Source organism: Meles meles, chromosome 18 (assembly GCF_922984935.1).
Source record: "Meles meles chromosome 18, mMelMel3.1 paternal haplotype, whole genome shotgun sequence".
NCBI classification, from domain to species: Eukaryota; Metazoa; Chordata; class Mammalia; order Carnivora; family Mustelidae; genus Meles; species Meles meles.
Window position 1 is genome coordinate 9,121,091 of NC_060083.1, and position 12,997 is coordinate 9,134,087.

General features: G+C 61.2%; 1 protein-coding gene across 1 annotated transcript; it reads right to left on the reverse strand.

Moving 5' to 3' along the window:
- Positions 1–296: 296 nt before the first annotated feature.
- On the reverse strand, positions 297–12,305 carry GUCY2D (guanylate cyclase 2D, retinal). Its single transcript, XM_045986440.1, has 18 exons — positions 11,564–12,305; positions 11,164–11,468; positions 8,420–8,771; positions 7,996–8,080; positions 7,659–7,761; positions 7,166–7,267; positions 5,807–5,887; positions 4,164–4,370; positions 3,927–4,083; positions 3,308–3,457; positions 2,590–2,738; positions 1,935–2,098; positions 1,654–1,846; positions 1,290–1,464; positions 927–1,025; positions 707–801; positions 508–593; positions 297–390 (listed from the first exon to the last, which is right to left on the reverse strand). The coding sequence occupies exons 1-18, from the start codon at positions 12,303–12,305 to the stop codon at positions 297–299; spliced, it is 3,339 nt and encodes a 1,112-aa protein (XP_045842396.1).
- Between the last annotated feature and the right edge of the window lie 692 nt (positions 12,306–12,997).

Sequence of the window (12,997 nt, forward strand, 5' to 3'; positions counted from 1 at the left end):
GTCTGGATTCCTGGGCCACTCCAGACCTACTGAGCTAGAATCCTTGAAGCTGGTGCTTCCCTCTCAGGGAAAGTCCCTGGGTTTAGGAACGAACCTGAGGTCACTCAGATAGGAAAAGGTACACCTGGCTTGGTTGAGAAGTTCAACAGGCAGGGGCTAGGCCCTAACGCTGGGGAAGAGGTGCCCGTTCCCCGGAAAGCATCTCCCAGAGGTGGGTAGCCCCCACCCCCCACCCCGGAGTCTGAGGCGAGACTGGAGTCTGGGAGCACAGGGCCAGCACCTGTGGCCCCTCCGCCTCATTTTCCGGAGAATTGGCCTGGTCTGGCCTTCTCCAGCTTCTGGCGCCGATCGAGGGGGATCTCCTGCAGACTGATGCCGTGATTGCTTGCCCTGCGGGAGAGAGGGCGGCAGCTTCAGGGAAGGCCAGTGGGAAGGCGTGGTCAGGCACCAGGCAAGAGACCGGGAGAAGGGAGACAGCGGGAAGGCACCGGGAGGCTGGCTCCTCACCCAGGCTGCAGGTCGGGCGGTTTCGGGATGGGCTTGTTGAAGCCGCGTCTGCCCACCAGCCAGTACGTGTCTTCAGCGCCCTTGCCCTGGGGAAACACGTGGGAGGGGAGCACTTAGGCGGCTGGGTGGGAATCGCGTGGATCTCGAGGTCTGAGTGGAACCCGGCCTGGGCGCAGGACGGGGCGGGGCTTAGCCTCACCTTCAGCTCAGTGCGGCCTCGCACCTCGGTCTGGAAGCCTTCGTCCAGAGCGCGAAGAATGCGCACGGTGCTCATGTTCACGTGGATACGGTAAGCTGGGACGACAGGGGAGGCGGGGATTTCGGGACTCCCCTCCCTGGTGCACTCCCACCCCCAGCCATTCTCCTAATGCTCCGTGAGTCGCCCCCCACCCCAGCCCGCCCCGCCCCGCCCCACTCACGCAGGCCTGTGGACTCCATGCGCGAGGCGGTGTTGACCGTGTCCCCAAACAGGCAGTACCGCGGCATGGTGAGGCCCACCACGCCCGCCACGCACGGGCCTGCGGAGACGCGCAGGGTGGGTGGCCGGGGTCTGGGCTGCGGCTGGGGCGTGGGGGGGGGGGACCTAGCACCTCGGGGGCCGCTGGCACCCCATCTCCACCAGCTCCCAAAGGCAACACTCTCAGGGTACCTCTCGGTCGCAATGGGGTGTCGAAGGTGGCTTCAAGAAAAATGACCACCCCCACCCCCTATCTGCAAGCTGGCGTCCTGTTTCAGGATTGCAGAGCCGCCGCTGAAGGTGAGCCTGAGGGCCGGGGAGTTACCCGAGTGCAGGCCGATGCGGATGCGCACGGGTACTTCGGGCATGTGGCGCATTCGGAAGGAGCCCACAGCGCTGAGGATGTCCAGAGCCATGTTGGCAATCTCGGCCGCATGCCGCTGCCCGTTCCGCTGCGGCAGCCCGGAGGCCACCATGTAGGCGTCCCCAATTGTCTCCACCTGAGAGAACGGGTCCTGCGGCTTCAGCTCTGAGAGCCCCTCTCCCCCGCCAAAGCCATTGTCCCTTGGCAGGGGACCTCAGTGGGGGGTTAATGCGGGGATCCAGGGGAGGCCTCCAACCTGGGGTGGGGGGGCTGGCAGAAGGGACAGAAGGGCTGCGAAAGGCTTGCCCTCGCCCCCACACCCCACCTTGTAGACGTCGTGGGAGCCGATGATGGCGTCGAAGAGCGTGTAGAGGTCGTTGAGCAGATCCACGACCTCGATGGGCTCGCTCATGGCCGAGATGGTGGTGAAGCCCACGATGTCGCTGAAATACAGCGTCACCTCCTCAAAGTACTCGGGCTCCACAGGTGTCCCCATCTTCAGGGCCTCGGCCACAGAACTAGGGGTGACGGGTGGCGGGGTGACTGCCGGGGCCGCGCGGAGGGGCTGCTCTCCCGCTGCCCCCCGCCCCTCCCGCAGGCACCCACGGCGGCAGCATCTGTGTGAGCAGCCGGTCCGTCTTCTGCTTCTCCAGCTCCAGCTCCTCCGTGCGCTCGCGGATGAGGTCCTCCAGGTTGCTGGAGTACTGCTCCAGCATCCTCAGCATTGAGTCGATGATGTTGGTTTTCCGGCCCTTGTTGATGCTTTTGAACTAGCGACAGGAGGAGCTGGTGGGACCCGGGGCCTCCGTGATCCTTGCCTGCCGCGCGATGGCGCCTGGTCCCTGCAACCCCCTCTCCCCCTTTATCTTTTACTCATCAACCACCCCCTCCCCCAGGGGATGCCAGGCCCTGTGTTTTCATGCATTATTCGAAGGCCTAAGGGAAACGGGGGTTCCCAGAGGCCAGCTACCTTCAGCTAGCAATTGATGAGGCACCGGAACCAGCCCAGACTTTGGACTCCCAGGCCAGTTGTCTTTCCGCCACACTGTGCCCAACATTTCTCTCACCTAGAGCTCTGGCTCCCGCTCCAAAGGCCTCCACAGCCCCTGTTCTAACTCTGCCCCCACCTACGCCCAGTCCTCAGACTACCCCTCTGAGAGATAGCCTGGAGATCAGACATCCTGCTCGTCTGCCTTCCAGAAGCTTCCCCAGGATGTTGGCACAGGGCCAGCCCAGCCCTGGCCCGATCCCAGCCCCTGACCTGCTCGAAGGTGCGGTCCAAGGAGGGCCGGAGTTCTGGCTGCTCGGCCCAGCACTGTTTCATCAGCCGGATGCACTCTATGGGCGCCTGGTCCATGGACACGAAGGGCCGGCACAGTGGAGGGGGGCTCCGAACCTTCTGCACCACTTCTGGAGGCATAAAGGGGCCAGGAGAGTCCACCTCTGACTCTGGCCTGACTGTCGAAGCCCAACATGGGGCGCTAGATAGGGGTTCTCTAAATCAGAGCTTGGCTGCAGGGAGGGGAAGGTCGCTGGAGCGAGAAGAGGACCTTGAACTCTGCGGGGGCGGGCAGAGCATAACGCTGTTGCACGTAACAAGAGGGAGGTTTGGGGCGATCAAGGTTGGGGCGATCAAGGATCTAAACCAGATCCAACTGTCCTTCACGCCCTTCTCCCAACACTGCCGCCTCCCTGGGGCTCCTAAGAACCAGAGAGGAGCCTGTTCCCCCAGCTGGAGGAGAGGGTTGGGGCCAGGACGAGGACAGAGGCGACCACGGAAACCTGGGTGTCTAACAGCCGCCCCGTGCAAACCGGTGCTCGACTCCCCACCGCCCTGACCCTTCAGACCCACGTAAGGGAGGTCCACGTAATTACGCCTCAGCTTGGGGCTTTCGGAAAAAGAGGCTGGGTCAGGCGAGGCTGTGCCTCACAGCAGGCCTCCTTTCTAGCCCAAAGGCCCACGCGCGACGGCGGCGTACCCTGGGCAGGCAGCTCCAGCATGGCGTACGGCTTGCTGCGACACACGACCTCCTGCATGATGATGCCCAGGCTGAAGACGTCACCGGCCAGCGTTCCCCTGCGCTCCAGGGCCGGGTCCCGAAGCAGCTCCGGAGCTGTCCACAGCTGGTCTGGGGTCAGGGAAGGAGGTGTGGGCATGCGGAGGGCCTTGGGGGCGCTGGGGACGGACCCCCATCCTAACCAGAAAGGCCGGGCTCGCACCCACTCACGAACTCCCAGCCTGAGTCTGGGCCGGCTACCTGCAGCTGCCCTCCCAGGAAAAACTACCAGCCAGCCAACTCGTACCTTAGAGAGAGCAGGGTCCTCGAAAATAGGCTCCTCCCTTCAGACCCCCCCCTTCTGCGGAGCGCAGAGGAGACTCCGCCCTTCAGGCATAAGCCACGCCCCCAGCCAGCCCCGCCCCAGTCACGGAGCCCACTTATCTCAAAAGTCACAAGACCTTCTCCGTGGCAGGAGCCACAGCCAGGGGCGGTGGAATGGAGAGCATGCGAAGGCGGAGGGTGGGGTGGGCGGACCCTGGAAATAATGGGAATCCTGGGGGTGCCCTTCCGCGCGCGGGAAACAGCCCTGGAATCCTACCCTCCGCGCTGGAAGGTTCCGCTAACACCCTCTGCGCTTCCAGCAGACGCCCCTGGCCGTGGTCTGTGACTTTGAGCACGAACCTCCCGTCCACCACGCAGTTCCGTGACTTAAGTCGCCCGTGGGCCACACCTCGATGGTGCAGATACCTCATTCCCTGGAGGAGTGGGAGGGAAGGCGGCCTCAGCCCCGCAGCTCCCTGCCCCGTCCTCCCCACCACACCCGCACCCCACACACCTTGATGAGGTCCAGCAGGAGGGAGGACTTGAACATCCAGTCCAGCTTGATGTCTCTCTGGGCGAGGAGGTCGTGGAGGGAGCCCCGGGTGCAGTGCTCCGAGACCACAGCCAGCGTGCCTTCCCCCCCTGCCGCCGAGCCACCGGCCCCCGTGTCCAGGAAGAGCCCCAGGTAGAGGGCCACGTTCTCGTGCCGCAGCTCCAGGAGCTGGAAGCAAGGTGGGGAGGAGACCTGTTACTCAGGCCTGTTTCTGAGTGTCCCAGCTCAGAAGATGGGATAAGAATGGGGAATGGAAAGGTCCCTGGGGTGCAGAGGGGCTGGCTTCCACAGATCACCTCTCCTTCTGAGAGTCCCAGGCCGCGGGCTGCTCAGACACTGAGCCCGCTTTAGCTTCAGGTTAGCACTGAAAAGGCAACCTTGCCTGGGGAACCAGGACCCGGGCACCTTCTGCTGGATTAGCGGTAAGACTTTGAACTGTTGGGCTTTAGGTGGAGACACTCCATGGAGAAGCCATCCCTGGCCAGCGCCCTCCCCTTCTGATGTAACAGCCCTTGTAGAGAGAACCAGGCAGAAGCCTCCCTGCTTTCAAAAAAGCACCAGACATGGGTGTGCGGGCCACGGCTCAGGGCCACCTTGCTTGGTTCTGTCACTGTGTCAGAAATGTCTGAGACTCCCAGCCTCCCCAGGTTAGGGAGGAAGGGACTGAGCAGTCAAGCTATGGTCCCAGAGGAGGGCAGCCCCCCACCGGCCAGTCTGGGCAGGCTGGAAAAACAGGGGCTAACCACCGAGAGTTGTCCCTTCTCGCTTTCCTCCGGTCCAGTGGGGGATTTCCTTTCATCTGAGATGCCTGCCATTAAATGTGACTTAGTGGTTGACCCTAAGTCCCTTTGCAGCTGCAGCCAAGAGCTCCGGTGGAGGTCACAGGGAAGGAGGCCAGGCCGGAGCTGCATCATGCAAGGGGGACGTAAGGGCGAGGGCCAGACTAAGCCAGTCTAAAGGCTGCCTGTCCCCTGTCCCCTTCACTTAGCACGTGTTCACTAAGCCTTGCTGTGCAAGTGGCTGGACGAAACTGGAAAGCCCTTTTTAACTTTCTGTCATTCGCTCAACAAATGTTCATTACGTCTCTCCAACGTCCCAGACACCGTGTTGGGTGCCAAACAGGCAATGATGGGGCAGGGAAAACCCTCACTTAGCTTACAGACCAATGAGGGAGGCAGGTAAGAAATACGCCAGAGGGACGCCCGGGTGGCTCAGTCGGCGGGGCGTCCGACTCTTGATTTCGGCTCAGGTCGTGATCTCACAGTCGTGGGATCGAGCCCCGCGGCAGGGAGCCTGCTTGGGATTTTCTCCCTCTTTCTGTGCCCCTCCCCCTTCTCTAAATTAAATAAATAAATCTTTAAAAAATAGGCAAGCCCACACTGAAAGCACAATGACCAATCATGATAAGCACACCAAAAGAAAGGGCTAGCTTTATGAAGGAGCGTGGAAATCTGCTTTAGAGAGGCCGGAACACTTGCACTGAGACCTACTGGTCTCTCCCACACTGGGTCTACTTCTGTACCCAGCTGCAAAGAGAAGGCAACGAAGTTAGGAAACGATGGCCACCCCCCACCCCGCACCGGGCACCATGGGCCCACTCTCACCTTGGAGAAGGCTGTCTTGGTGGCTGGACGGATAGCAACGTGCTGATCCCCGGGGAATTTCTTCAGCCAAACCCAGTCTCCCTGGAGCAGAGATGGGAGTAATGAACTCAGTTTTTCTTTTATTTTTCTTTCTTTTTTCCTTCCTTTTTTTTTTTTTTTTTTTTTTTGTTGCCTTGTGTGAACTCAGTTTCTTAAAACCCTGCAAGGCAAGGAGCCCTAGCCCCCCCCCCATTTCCTCTGGTCCCTGCCCACATCTTCCCTGTGACACAGAGCATCAGTAACGAGAGGCTTGAGGTCTGGGGGTCCACTTCGAGGCTAGCTGGGAGGGAGCCCCCGCCTTGCACGGCTGTCCTCACCCCCTCAGATGCGCCCGCCCATAGCCTTGCGAAGCAAGCCATCACCACCACACCTGCCACTGAAACCACAGCCCTCTGCATGTTCTGTTGCCACGAGAGAGCACTGTGCTGGGAGTCAGGAGTCTGGGAAGATCAGACTTTTTATTATAGTTGAACTGCGAAGGCCAGGCAGTTCCCCTCCAGGCTCTGAGCTGCCCTGTCCTCAGCGGTTGGTCCGGCTGGTTCACGGGGACTCAGGTGACCCGGTAGGAGCCCCCGCATTTTCTGTGTGACCTGTCGCTCGGGTGGAACTCTGAATCTCCATCCCGCCCTCCTGATTAGCTGAGCTCCCTCAGCTCTCTCTGACTCTGTTCGCAATTCTGCCCGCCTCCCACCTCGTGCAGATTGGCTGACCCACAGTTAAGATCCTAACACCCTTTTGTGACTTTCTTTTCCCCCTCTAAGGCTTGCTGTCCCTGAGTCTGAGCTGAACTGGGTGGCAATGTTGGGTTGGGGCCAAGACATGGGTCTGTCTTGAGTTGGGGATAGCCCGGTCTGGAAACTCCCAAACTGAACAACCCGGTGTCCTGGAAATGTCATTTTTATGACCATGAGACCACATCTCAGGGGCCCCTCTGTCCCAACCTTTCTGGGGAGGCCCATACCCTCCAGTGACCTGAAATCTTGGATCACTGAGGGGACAGGGACAGGGCCCGGGGCACCCAACAGGACAGGGGATGGCTTCAGTGGGCACACCAGGCTGCGTGGTCCCAGGACCCCCACACCCCACCCCGAGTCAGCCTCCAGGCTCTGAGCCACTGGGATTGGCCTTTGAGGAGGACTCATCTGGGTAAAGCCTAAGACGAAATCCTGGGGCAGGAAGGATTCCCAGACGCTCCCCTTTGGGGAACCCATGACGTCTTCCCAGAACCCCTCCTGGGCTCCTATCACCATTTCTGGGGGGCCTGCAGGGTACGATGCAACTCCAGGACTAGAGCTGGGCCTGGCCGGGGGTAAGGCTCACCTCATAGATGCCAATGTTGGAGCTGTCCGAGGGCTGGCTGGGGACGCTGCGGATGTCCGACGTGCTGCGGGCGGCCAGACTCGATCGGCTCCCCTGGGCCACCTGGAGGGCAGAGGTCAGTGCAAGGGGTCAGAGTCCTGGGTTGAGGTCAGGCTGAGTTCTGGGGTTTACAGAGGGGAGCGGAAGAACTCTTTATTAGGGAAGGTGATGACGACATTACTTCCCAATTGTGCTGCTCTTTACAGTTTACAAGACAAACAGTCTGTTTTCTCCGAGCCTCACGCTGCCCCAGGAAAGGAGCCGGGACAGTGGCTCTTACTCTCCTGGCACAGCCCCAGAGCTCAGACCTGAAGGGGAGCCAGGCCAGAAGCCAGGCCTTCCCGCGTGGGGACAGAGGGAAGGGCTGGCCCAGGCAAGGGGACAGATTCGCAGGGAAGGACACTTGGAGATGTGGCTCTCCGCCAAAGGTCCCCCTGCCTCCCGCCTCCCCCACCTTGCGCGTGCTGCCCCCGTGCGGGTGGAGAAAGGTGATATCGTCCAGAGTCAGGATGATCTTGTTGGGACCAGAGACCATCTGGATGTGAAGTAGCCGGTGCCTGGTAGGGAGAGGACGTCATCTGCTCAGAGGGGACCAAAACCCCTGAGAGGAGGCCGGCAGGGAATAATGGCTCAGGGAAAAGCAGCCACCCCGGAACCAAACATCCTCTGGCCGGCCACCCCTTGGGGCGCCCCCTCTCCCCCAGCCCTCCCTTTGTCTGCTCTTGATGGGCCCAGCCTGCTGTCCTTGCTGCCCAGATGCAGGTGGAGAACCATGCTTGTCCCCTACTCACCTCACGTAGTGGGCCAGGAAGGCCCCCATCAGCCCCATCCCGACCACCAGGAGGAAGCCGATAAAGACGAGGCTGGGCTCCACTCCTGGAGAGGCAGAGAGGAGGGAGGCTGAGGACTCCGCGGCCAGGGGGAGCACCCTCTCTATCCAGGTCATGTCAAATCCTGAAGGTTCTAGCAAACGTGGGTGGGAGCCCAGAACGAGGTCTCGGGAAAGGCCATGGGTTCTGCAGAGCCGAGCCTCTGGGAATGCTAGAAAGGTTCCTATAGGGGTATGGGAGCTTGGCAAGACAGGGGTTCCGCACAAGCCAGGGGTCTGAGGAGGACCTGGAAGGAGTCACGGGACGAGAGTTCACTCTCTTTCACCACTTTGTGGAGAGGGTCAGCGCTGAAGGTCCCAGTGGGGCCTGGGGTGCTCGCCCTCACCTCCGTTGCAGATGACGTGTGGCTCGAACCAGCACGGGGGGTCGGGCCCGGGTGCTCCTCCCCCTCTAGGGAAATGCACCGGGGTCCCAGCCGAGCGGAGGGAGCCCCGGGTGGGGTCCAGCACGTATGTGGCGAAGAGCCGGTCCCCGGTCGCATCCGTGTCCAGCAGCACGAAGGCAGGCTCCTCGCCTCCTCCCAGGGCCCCGCAGAAGCCGGGCACCCGGGCATCCTGCATGTGGCGGGCCACCGCGGCTCCGGACACCCAGCCGCCCCCTGCGGCCGCCCGCGCCCGCGCCACGCCCCCCGCCAGCAGGAAGACCGCGTCGTAGATGGTGCCGAAGAGTGGGGACACCTGCGGAAGGAGAGGACGGCTCAGGGCTTGGGGACACCGCCCACAGGCAGACGCCGGCGGGCCGGCCCACCTAGCCTTTCACGGCTTCGTTCAAGTCCCCAAGCCCTGCGTGTGTAGACTGTTCACACATTACTGCTACACGTTACTGTTCACACGTTAACACTGTTCACACGTGTTAGAGAGCTTCCCGCTGCCCCTGGGTGTTCTCTCCTCCTCTCTCCCCATTGGCTCTCTCTTTCTCTCTCCCCATTGGCTCTCTCCTTCTCTCTCCCCATTGGCTCTCTCTCTCTCTCTCTCTCTTCCTATTGGGTCTCTCCTCCTCTCTCACCAATGGGTCTCTCCTTCTTTCTCCCCATTGGCTCTCTCCTTCTCTCTCCCCATTGGCTCTCTCTCTCTCTCTTTCTTCCCATTGGCTCTCTCCTTTTCTCTCCCCATTGGCTCTCTCCTCCTCTCTCCCCATTGGCTCTCTCCTCCTCTCTCCCCAATGGGTCTCTCCTTCTCTCTCGCTTTTGGTTCTTTCCTCCCCTCTCCCTTTTGACACTCTCTTTGTCTCCCCATTGGCTCTCTTCTCTCCCCTCTTCCTAGCTGACCTTCCCTCTTTCCATGGTTCTCAGGCTCTTCTCACAGCTGGGTACTCCTCTCCACCACTGACAGCTCCTCTCTCCCCTTTCCTGTTGGTTGTCCTGCTTTTGTTCTTAATATCATCACCTCTCATTTACCTAAAAGCCTCCTTTCCTACCTTTTCGCTCTATTTGGTTCCTACCTTCTATCTTCTACTTTTCCTTCTTCATTTCCCCCAAGGCTATCACCCCATTTCATCAAGCTTATTTTTCCTAGTTCCCATCTCTTCCAGTGCTAGGCACTGTGTAAAGCAGTAGGCGATACTGAGATATTGGTAAGATAGTGTCCCTGTCCCAAGGAATCTCTCTTCTAGGCGGGGAGACAGACACAGAGGCTAAGGCAGTGCCGTAGGCGAGGGTAGTGGGGAGGAGGAGGAGGAGGAGACTTCCTGAAGGAAGTGATCATCCTTCAGGGAGGGAGTCCGATTTATCTGGGAGAGGGGAGGGACAGGAGACCTGGTCAGCCATCAGAAGATATCTGCATCTCGCCCGGGCGAGAGAAGTCCCTGGGAGGCTCTGAACCGGGGTGTGACACACTCAGATTTGTCCAATTTCTGAGGTTTGAGCTCATCGTTGGGTAAAGAGGGGCCTGGGCAGGTAAGCACTGAAGCAGATACCATCCAGAAGATTCTGTTTGAAGATGTAGGTCAGGGGGGCCGTGGCCTGAACCAGGGCAGTGATGACGAAAATGGAGAAAGCGGATGGGTTCAAATGACTTTTACCAAGTAAAAGTGACAGGACAGGACTTGATGTCTGGATGTGGGGGAGGGGGCGGGAAGGTGAGAGGAATCAAGGGTCCCTTCCACGGGTGGCTAGGTGGGAGCTAGGTGGAGGGTTGTGCAAGTTAGGGAGAACTGAAGATGCTTTTTCATCACTTCCTCCACTCACGCCTCCATCCCATCCATCTCACCACGGTGCCTAACTGACACTTGTTCTCCTCTTCTTATTGACTCTTCCCATCCCTTCTCCCATTGGCTACCCCAAATCCTCTTGGAGGAGACTAGGGGCGTTGGTGGGGGGAATACCTCCCAGCTGTCTCTCAAGTTCAACCCTTTGTGTAGAGCCTTTGTGGCGGTTAATTTGCTGCCCACTGACATCTAAACCCCCTTCTGTCTTAGTGGTGTCCAGCCCCCTCCCCTTTCTATGAATGGCATGGAGTTAGAAGGTCTGAGCTGGGATTCTGGAATCCCAGGGAATCCTGAGTATTAGTTGTTTGTCAGGAGTACATTGTGGATCTCAATGATCACGGAAGCTCCTTGCTCCTTCTAGGGACCTTTCTGCTTCTCACAAGAGGTCAAGGCTCTCAAAAAATTATGACCCGTAGATGAAGCCCCAGAGGAAACACCTCTCAACAGGCATGGAGATTGGATCTGCAATCTTCCTTCTCCCTGTTCTCTTAAGGACACCAGCAGTGTATTCTGGACTGTGTTGGAAGTGGGTTTCCTTTGAAGCAGACTGCCAACATGGCAGGGTAGATAGAGTTCACTAGGGTCCGCTGCTTGGAGCTGGGTTTGGGAGGTCTCATTGCCCTCACTCCGGAACCAATGCCAATACACTAAGATGCCCAAGCAAGACCAGAGTCTCTACACTCCCCAGGAAACTTCAGAACAGGTAGGGCTGCTGGTTAGTTTCTCCCTACTGACGCAGTCCTCTGATTGGACTGACTCTATCAACTTCTCTCCTCATGGCCTCTATCCTCCTCTCCTCTCTCCCGCATCTCCTGCTCTCTTTCCCCTTTTCCTCCCCTCTTCCCACCTCCCTGGTCCTTCTACCTGCTCCAGATTGAGGTCAGAGGGCAGCTCCTGGTGCTCCTGGGCCCTGCGCAGGCTGTCCATCACGCTGCCTCCCAGGGGACAGTGGCGCGTGAGAGTGAGCACGGCATCGTGGGCCCTAAGAAGCTGTGAGCTGTTGGCGAGCGCCGCCAAGGCCTCCGGGCCCGGGGACAAGGCGTAGTGGAGAGTGTCGAAGGGCAGGAAGACCAGGGAGCCATCGGCCAAGCCCAGCTCTTCCGCAGCCTGCAGTAAGCAGCGCTGCTCCTCGCCGCCGAGCAGCACCGAGTGCATCACCATGATCACCGCTGCGGAGCGACGGAGACTCCGGCTCACCGCCGCGCCCCGCTGCCTGCGGGCCCGCACCGCCTCCCCCTCCCCCGCACCCTGCAGGGAAGCCTACCGCTGACTCTGGGCCCGTCCCGGACCCTTCTCAGGGCCTCTCGGGCTCCGGACACGTCCGAGGGTTCCATGGTGGTCACCAGGGCCACGGGCAGACCCCGGGCCCTGAGCGCGGTGGACAGAGCGCGTCCCGCCTCCACCCACAGGTCCTGGGGCGCGGTGACCAGGGCCACGCGCGCCCAGCGGAAGGCGCGGAGGAGAGCGTAGAGGGCGTCCGCTGCGGGCGTCCCGGCGGGCGCCGTCGTGCCTGTCGCTCGCGCCCCCGGGCAGCCCCAGGGCGCCAGCGCCACCCCTGCCTCTTGGGCCAGGAGCTCGGCCGGCCGACAGGCTGCGGGGTTCACCGGCCCCACGAGGCCCGAGACGCGTCCCAGAGCGGAGGACACCGCCCCCAGGGAGCCCGGCGTCCGGCACGGCTCGGGCAGCAGCGCGACATCGAAGCGGGGGCTGCCTTCCAGGGCCGGGTCGCGATTCAGGCGGGCCGCGGCCAGGCGGGCGGCCAGGTCCGGGCGGGAGCGGGCGAAGATGGGGTCGCAGGTCCAGGGGCCGAGCACCCCCACCGTGAAGACCGCGGAGAGGGCGGAGGGGGGCGGGAGGAGCAGCAGCAGCAGCAGGAGCTGGAGCCGAGGCCGAGGCCGGGGCCAGGGCAGGGCCCCGGGGACGCGGGGCGGGGACACAGCCCACCGCGCGGGGGCGCAGGGCAGGGGGTCCGGCAGCCCACCCGCAGGGAGGATGCTCGCGCTCATCGCAGGCTTCTGAAGAAGAAGCGGGGCGGGATGAGCAGGCGAGGCCCCCAGAGCTCTCTTAGGGCCCTGTCCGCAACGCCCCAGTTTCTCCAAGCCCGACTAGCCCAGGACATGGATGCACTTCCACCGTCCCCTCCTCTGGCTCGGACGACTCTATGGGGGTCAAGAGCATGGCCTGCAAGCCCCCTGCACCTCCCCCCTCCAACCCTCCCCCTGCTTCTCCTGCTGCCTCTTCCCCTCTTGCGTGCCCCTCCTCCCTCCTCAGGCCATCAGGGGTCAGTGGAGACACGCTCATGCCCTCCTCAGCTCCATCTGGGGCAGAAGGGACCCGCCAGTCCCTGTGGAGGGGCCTTTGCCACTCACCGAAAAGTCCGGGGCTCGGGCCCAGGCCCGAGGTGAGGGGTCACAGGGCAGATCCCCCTTCTGACGCCCTCCCACAGGTCTCCTTTGTGGGAACAGCTGTCTGAAGCTGTCTGAAGCCCTTAATCTCCCCAAGCTGATTAGGATCCCTTAATCAGGCAGGGTGGAGTTGGTGGAGGATGGGGCTCCTCGGGGCAGGATCTATCCTAGCCGCCAGGCAACCAGCAGGTCTTTCTCCTCTGTCCCTCTCAACCTCCGAGGCTCTCAACCTCCGCACCCGACACCCAGCGTGAAAGCAGCTGCAAGTCCCCCTTTTCAAACTGCTGCCACAT

Coding starts and splice junctions, on each gene's coding strand:
- GUCY2D (XM_045986440.1), bottom strand. CDS start 12,305: ATGAGCGCGAGCATCCTCCCTGCGGGTGGGCTGCCGGACCCCCTGCCC. Junction 7,268..7,658: donor ACGGGGGCAGCACGCGCAAG/GTGGGGGAGGCG, acceptor TCTGCCCTCCAG/GTGGCCCAGGGGAGCCGATC. Junction 2,739..3,307: donor GCTGGAGCTGCCTGCCCAGG/GTACGCCGCCGT, acceptor TTATGCCTCCAG/AAGTGGTGCAGAAGGTTCGG.